Source organism: Nanorana parkeri, unplaced genomic scaffold, assembly GCF_000935625.1.
Source record: "Nanorana parkeri isolate BGI_ZX_2015 unplaced genomic scaffold, ASM93562v1 scaffold127, whole genome shotgun sequence".
Lineage (NCBI taxonomy): Eukaryota > Metazoa > Chordata > Amphibia > Anura > Dicroglossidae > Nanorana > Nanorana parkeri.
The window spans coordinates 200,975-209,271 of NW_017306395.1; the positions used below are offsets into that span (position 1 = coordinate 200,975).

The 8,297-nt window shown below is 42.5% G+C and overlaps 1 protein-coding gene across 1 annotated transcript in view; it reads left to right on the forward strand.

The window, feature by feature from the left end:
• Positions 1-8,297, forward strand: part of LOC108784770 (disintegrin and metalloproteinase domain-containing protein 9-like) — a 43,085-nt gene that overhangs the window by 14,989 nt on the left and 19,799 nt on the right. The window contains exons 2-6 of the mRNA XM_018553665.1: positions 2,996-3,087; positions 5,276-5,352; positions 5,651-5,729; positions 6,233-6,312; positions 7,278-7,455. Of these exons, the coding sequence (XP_018409167.1) occupies positions 2,996-3,087; positions 5,276-5,352; positions 5,651-5,729; positions 6,233-6,312; positions 7,278-7,455 (506 nt within the window). The remainder of the gene's footprint in view (positions 1-2,995; positions 3,088-5,275; positions 5,353-5,650; positions 5,730-6,232; positions 6,313-7,277; positions 7,456-8,297) is intronic.

Below are 8,297 nucleotides of genomic sequence, written 5' to 3' on the forward strand. Positions count from 1 at the left end.
CCCCCCCCTCTGCCCCCGCTGTTGTTTTCAGGGTCCTCCGCTCCTCTGGGGGGCCTAGGCCCACACTAGAAGGTGTCAGGATGGAGAACAGGAGCAGGCTGAGGAAGCCTGTTCCCTGATCTGCTCTGTGATGAATGAAGCAGGGAGCATTGGGTAAACAGACAATCATGCACAGTCCGGTGTTGGAGGGCAGGGAAGACATCAGCGGTCTAATAGACCCCTGATGTCTCCATAATGAGAACCTGTCACCTCCAAATGCTGTCACATAGGGGCTTGTTATCCCCTTTGTTATGACAAAAGTTAAAGTAAAAAAAATTAAAGGAGGTGATAAGTAAAAAAGTTGTAAAAAATAACATAATTTTTTTTTTAAATGTAAACCATATGTGCATGTGTATGTAAATGGGAAGGGGAAGGAGTTCTAACTAAAAAATAAAATGCAATGCGCCGGAATCGGTGCATCAACATTGTGCCTGGGAAGACACACCAGCACCTATGAGTTGTAGTGTGAATGCAGCCAAAATGGTGGACCACGGTACATACAAGGACTGCATGGCTGTTCTGTCCGGACCGTGTTCGTTTTACTTCAGTACCCCTTGTATAAATGTTTGAGCTATCCATTTATAAGCATGTGTAAAAGTTATACAATCTTCTCCAGATGTAACGTCTCATCGGCAGCTCAGAAAATGGAAATTGGTATGTATAGCTTTGTATTAAGGATCCTCATTGTAGGAGTGACATATCCTGATCATACGCCATGGATGGATATTAAGCTGGTGATGGGATCTCTCAACGCTAGCCTATCAGTCAATGTTTATCTATTACTCGCAGCTGTATATATTTCATTCCATTACGTCCAATGGAGAGAGCTTTTTACACAGGGACTAGCAAAACTGTGACAGGTAGAGGAGGTGACTTGATTTGCATTTTTTGTGCTCTAATGCTAAAGGCTAACCCCATGTATATTTTTAGTAACCAGCTTCATGTAGACTACGGAAAAAACATATCATGTGATGTCATGATATGGGGCATGTGGCGTTTCTAAATCAGCCCAGGGTGCAGATTTTAGGTGTGTCATTCCAGGAATCTGGGTGGTTGGCTCAAAGGCGAGGGAGGTTGAGTGGGTGCATTATGTCACTCTGGAGCTGACATGAATCAGTTCTATCATCTGTCTGAAACAATATGTTTTTCTCTCAGAGATGAACATTTTCAGATGTCCTCTAACGTTAAAGTGAACAGAGGTGACCCCAGGCTGAGTGTCACCTGGTGCACGTGCGTAATGATGTCAGGCGCACTTAATTGCCAGGGGCCATCTTGGTGATGGATGCTAGCAGAGAGAGGAGGGGACAGTCATCAGGCAGGATAAGGCCCCCTCCTCTCTCATGGAGCTGTCGGGCTCTCAGTCTATAATCGAGTACATGAGGTTTTTTGGGGCAGAATTGTGCGCTTTTAGCCCGATAGACTGCAATAGGAGCACCTGAAAAATGAATTTTTCGTGCGATTTTTCATCTAACCACCGTCTTCTTATTCTAGTAACTAGCTTTCCATTGGCCAAAACAAAAACACTCATGCCTAAAAACACTTTAAAATCACCTGAAAACTTTCATGCTCAGGGGTGTCCCTACACTATTTGCCACTGGAGGTGGGGGGTTTAGTGGGTGGTGGTGCATGGTCCGGGGGGGGGGTGGTAGTAAAAGGGATCGCTGGCGGTGCACGTTACTGGGGGGAGGGAGGGGGGTGCTGGTGGTGCAAGAGGAGGGGTTTGCGTGGCTGATTCACGGTACTTCTGGCTCTGTCCGGTGTCCCACCCAGCTCACTGATGTCACTGGTTGCCAGAAGCTGGGAGGGATGCCGGACAAAGTTACACAGGTTGCTCAGAGCTCTTAGCAGCCTTGGATGCTCTGGCTGGACAAGTGACCCAATGAGATGTCACCTGAGGCAACTGCCTCATTATGGGGATGGCTCTGGTCACGCTCATGTGTGAATCGGGGGCTGAAGCGTATCTAAACCCAAGAACAGAAATTAAATATATTGAAGCTTACCAGTCTTTAGACGTGGAGACTGCAAGTGTATTAAATGTAATAAAGAAAAGGAAGGCAGTGAAAGGGAGCTGTTTGTGTCCAGGGATGATCATCCACAGGTCATTGCAGCATATCCGATTACATGCAAATGGAAGCTGTACAGATAAACACAGCAGAGTCCCACGGAGGGATTGGTGAGGCTGCCCCAAACACCCCTAAGTGTGAATTGGGTCTATAGGAGGATGTGACAAATACATAGGTGACATACCATAGTTCTATTTCCTGTAACGTGTGCTAATCCTTATAGCTTGTCAACGCTCTTCATTTTTCCCGAAAACAAATAATCTTTCAGAGTCGCCTGACAGGTCAACCCAGTACAGACATCGCCTTGTGTCAGTGAAGTCAGATCTGTGGCTGATAAAGCTTGGCCATAGTGCTGGAGGACAGAAAACACACATACTGATCTCATAGTTAACTCTTGCTCAATTCCAGTCATGGAAAGCTCCCTAAAGCTGGTCATACATTGCCAAACTTTGACCGAATCCTACTGACTCGGCCACAATACACTCAGCGTGTGGCCCCGTAGGCACCCCTGTGTTCCAAATCAAGTATGTCAATCAGGTACATCAAGGAAAATGTCTTTCCTGCATTCTTGTCCCAGGCCATTGAGTCTAATTATTGAAATAAGAGACCAGAAAATAGCCAGATGACCAGCATGTTCAGAAGGAGAGTGTTGCAATGACATGTTTCTCTCTTGCCAGGTCTCTTTTCAGGGACTATAAACCTCACCAAACCCAGCAGGTTTTTTACAGAGCAAACATCAAAAAGAACCTCCATTAATGTCAAATCATTTTGAGTGTATCCTAACCTCATATGTATAATAAATGGCATACAAAAATATTTTCTATAAGGTTAAACATGGCTACAGCTGAATGCGGAACATTCTGATGTGTGGTTCTACATTGTCTGTAATACAGGACGTGATGTATTCGGGCTTCGTAATGAAGAGATCGTATTCCCAGAGCAGATCCTGGCCAGAGAAAGGAGAGACACCGGACAGAATGATACGGTAATTAAAGTTCCCTACTGTCCATTTCAGACTCTTTACACAAATTAAAGCAGAAAGTATCAAAAGACACAGAGGGGGGATTTATCAAAACTGAAGCAGCTGTGCATAGTAACTAATCAGCTTCTCTCTTTCATTTTAAAATCTTAACTGACCAAACTGAAGAGAGAAGCTGATTCCCCTCATACATTTCCCTCACAATGTCTCTCTCTCTCTTTCTATCTTTCTATTTCTCTCTTTCTTTCTTTCTCTCTCTCTCTCTCTCTTTCTTTCTCTCTCTCTCTCTCTCTCTCTCTCTCTCTCTCTCTCTGAAACACCCCCAGCTTACTGATTAGACAGGGAAGGATCAGCAGCAAACTGATAAGGTCATCCCTCTTCCTACTGTGCTTTTTCCTTCTCATAGCCTGTTTTGCTGAGATGATGTGCTCTGCAGAATGTGATTGGCTTCTAGGAATTGGCTCACTCATAACATAAAACTTCACAAATTTGTGACTGTGCAGCGATAAAGCTGCACAATCTAACAATGGCCTGAAGTTCTTCCCCTGCTACCCAGCCCCTGTGATGCGATTGTCTTCCAGAGTGGTAAGTAAGTCAGCAGTGATAGCTATCATTTCATAAAGAATTACATTGGCACGGTCGCAAGTATCCGTATACAGACACAAAGTATTGCACAACACTGACTGAGTTGTGAGACAATGTAGCTGTGTACAAAGCAAAACCAATCAAAAGGAATGACTGCTGAGAGTTAAAATGTTGAACACATATTGCTCTTTAGGGATTGTGTAGAGACATACCTGTGGTGGCAACAAAACATTGCTCTGTATGGAATGGAAGGTCCGGCTTTGTCTTAGGTTCAAATCTGTACTGGACCTTTTGGCCCTAGAAACTAATTCTCACTCCGGGGACCTTTATCATTCTGAAGCTGTAATTAGAATTGCAAAATGCAACCAAAGCATTTCCTGTATGTAAAAATGTGTTTCATGCTGTTTCTGCCTGGACAACTCATCTTGTGACCTGTAAGGTTTATTCATACATGTATGTGCGATTCGGGCCGGACAGTGGATTCCTATGATTGGGATCATAGGTTTATGAGGTTTATGTAAAAAGTAGCAGCCTCTCTGCCTGTAAAAAGCAATGACGGGCTGACAGGAGCCGCGGCTGTCCACCATTGTTCACATACATCCGCATATCCAGTATCTGTTGCACTTTGGTCCTTTCCCGCAGGTAACCACTGGATGTGGGTATACAGCTCCTGTCCGTCTGTCATTGCTCTGTACGGGCTTTCTGTCCACAGTTTTTCGCATGTTTCCACACATCCAGCTGTTACCTGCAGGTAGGGATCAATGTGCAGCCATTGGCACAGACAGATGTTGGATGGTGCAGACATATATGAACAGCGGTGGATAGCCGTGACTCTTGTCATCCTGTCATTGCTTTGTACTGGCCGAGCAGCCGCAGCTGTTCGTATAAAACTGCTGCAGGAATTTGCAGATTCTTGCATTAGGAATCTGCTGTCTGGGCCAAATTACACATGTGAATGAGCACTGTTTCTGGGCCTAAGCAACATTGCAACTGCATGGTGTGCGGCGGCCATAGTTTCCTAGACATACAGTAGGTGTATATAGTATGTCTGCATTCAGGGTCGTACATCAGAACCTGTACAGACGTACACACTCGGAGCAGCATTTACCAACGTACAGCCATGTACACAACACCTGTGGGTCCAGGTGCCAAGATCTGGACCTCTGCTCCCATGTGAATGAGCCATTAGTGTCTTTGAAGGACAGCATCCGCAGCTAACATTCAATTGAGATTGGACAGCCATCACAGGTACGGCATCCCTGTGGCATCAGGTCACGTAAATGATTCATGTGGTATCTTCAGTTGTGATGGTAATGTCCCCAAGGTGGTGTTATGTTGGCTGGGAGCCTAGTGTGCAGATGCTAGTTGTTTTTTTGTACGATGACCCTCAAAGTCCTTGATCCCAATTCCGGTTATCTTGTTTTGTTTATTGTTTGTATTTATGGTTTATTGGATTTTTTTTGGTAAAGTATTTATTAAATGGCTTCTGTGGCCACCAAATCCAGCCTTGGTGTGGTGTCAGTTAATTTGAAGAGTGCAGATGGGGCTGGATTTTGGTTGGTTAGGTGACACCAGGACTTGTACAATACCTTTGTTTTTGTTTTTCCAGGGCCTTTGGGAGGATAGTTTGTCATATATCATCCCGACATCAAACGGCACTCTACTTCTAAACCTCCAGAGGAACAGGTACACAGAGACTTGTATGTTATCAACAGATCATTGACATCAAAGATACATGATCATGTAAAGAAATGTATGAACGTTCTATGTGGTTTGGTGATTCAATTTATATACTATCTCTACATTTTCAAGAATCACTATAATAATATGAATATGAGCAGAATTACTGATTGGGTGTCACTTGTAACTGCTCTGTAATGCGAGCGTGGCTCATTAATCATTTGTTGTACATTTTACTCTATAGATCCTACAAACTAATCTCAATATATGTCAGAATTCAATCTCTCCCACTCTTTCTCCACAGAGACTTTATTAGCAAAGACTTTGAACATTTTACCTACAGCAAAGATGATGGACTGCAGAAGCTCAATAGAAGAGTGTCAGTACGTGTTATGCCCACATTACATTATTTACTTTATTACCTTGCTACTAAGGTGTATCTATGCACAAGATCAAAAATGTAATATATTGCAGTTGTCCAGTCCTCAGATGCAGAGGCTGCATTAGTTTTCTTTTTTTAGGCTTTTTTCACCTTTATTTTCACCTGGCGATCCTGCCAGTGACTAATTTCCTGTCCTAGGGTGACAACGCTCAGTCTGTACTTTATTTATAGAGGAGCAGTGTTGTCACTGTGTGTTGTAAGAACAGATCGCCTCCTACTCTTCTCATCTCTGTAACAAATGGAAGGTGTTCTTTAGTTCATATATTTAATCTGTGCATAAAGTGTAACACTGCTTAAGATAACCCTACAGAGAAAAATGCATTCAGGTATCTTAACTATTAACAAAAATGTATGTGTCCGCCTGAAAAACTGACAGGCCCGTGAGAAAGGGGCCTCAGTGTCAGATGTTATCTTATGCTGAACATGCAATGTCTTTCTTGCCAGGAATACAATTGTTATTATTATGGACAAGTGGATGGAATAGACGACTCGGTTGTTGCTCTCAGCACTTGCTATGGCCTCAGGTTGGTATGGAGTGCTTTTAGAAAGAACACATTTATGAAATATGAAGAATCTAAAAAGTGATCCATTCCAGTCTACCACGTGTGTTGAAAGAAATATATCAGCAGTAGAATGGTTTATAATATACGTTAGGCTTATGATGCAAAAAGGGACGGAGACCAAACAACAACTTCCCAGGCATCCCCTTGATCACAGAATGCCAGACTAACTCCAGGAATTCAGTGGAGATACATAAAATGCATTGGTGATACTCTATCCATTAATTCCAATTGAAGCAGCTTCTGTGGACCATGTGTTGCTGAGTCTGTCTGTCTAACTATAATAGTGTTGATTCACTTAGAGCCTCTGTCCACGGTCTTTGGCCTTTTGTCATTGGAATCACTTTGACATCAGAGTTGAATTAATTGAGAATTCATTTACAGTTTTATTTGACCGCAGATAACGTCCTACTGAGCTGCAATTAACCTGTTTTGAGTGGGTTTTGCATTCCCATAGACTTATATGTGAATGCAAAACCTGCTTGAAGTGAACAAAACCCCCGTCAGCACAGGTCCTAAAGTAGTGGAGTATGTTCACTTTGCAATGTGATTTTTCACTTGGCTTAGTGAACGAGGTAAAGCTGCTGACTTTAATCATCCAATCATGTGTAAGTGAATGAGGTGAAGCTAAGTAATATTCATTTTAAAAGAATACCCAATCATGTTGCAAGAAAAAAATTATGCAAAATAGGCTTTTTGCTTGCACATGATTGGATGATTGAAGTCGGCACAAGTTCAACTCATTCACTAAGCTAAGTCAGTTTTCACTTAGCTTAACTTCATTCACTAATCTAAGTGAAAATTCACATTACAAAGTGGAAAAGCCAGACTCAACTAACCACATTATGTTACACTAGTTCTAGATCCACTTGGGTCACATTTTGAAGGGTTTTATGTAGCTGTTTTAATATCTAAGTCCTTTTTTCCAGGGGAATTATGTACATGAGTGAATTGCATTATGGGATTGAGCCAGTGAAAAATTCATCAAATGGAGAACATCGACTGTACCAGTTTGAGGAGCCTGATGAACCAGCCATGTGTGGTGTGGAGGATTTCAGCACAGAGTCCCCAGAATCCTTACTGTCTTCATATTTCAGACTCCGCAGGGTAAAATCATGCTTATTTCTTTAACATAATGTTCAAAATCATGTTATATATCCTATAATAAGTCACTGGCGGTAACTATCTCTCCTCCGATGGACATGGGAAAGGAAAGAGGACAGGCCAGACCAACTTCATATAATACCTTTGCATTTAGACATGTATTCCTTTTCATCATATTCATCACAATAAGCTTCACTTTTAAATCTGCTCAGTGGTTCCACACTTCACCCTCCTCAAAAGGAAGGGGGGTGGAGAAGGGAGCAAAAGGATTCAGATGTCTTTTGTTCAGATCGCCATAATATGCAATAAGGAGTGTGCTGATTTCCATATTTGTTTTGTATCTTGCCGTTATGATATGTCTAAGGCGCATATTTTGGCGATCTGAACAAAAGACATCTGAATCTTTTTGCTCCCTTCTCCACCCCCCTTTCCTTTGAGGAGGGTGAAGTGTGGAACCACTGGGGACATTTAAAAGTGAAGCTTATTGTGATGAATATGGTGAACAGGAATAATGTCTATATGGAAATGTATTATATGAAGTTGGTCTGGCCTGTCCTCTTTCCTTTCCCATGTCCACCGGTGGAGATAGTAACCACTAGTGACTTATTATAGGAGATATAACCATACGCATACCGGGATAAGCTCTGCTTTGCATTTTAATATGTTGGAATTTTATTTAATTTAAGTCGTTGGAGTAACCTTTAATCCTTGCTAAGGTTTGTATGAACTGATTTCCTTTTTCTCTAAATTTAATGAGGTGGTATGTCAATTAATGGAGGAACTACTCAGGTATAGTTGGACAATGGTGGTGGTGGCAAGGGGGGGATTGGTGCTGTCGACCTAGC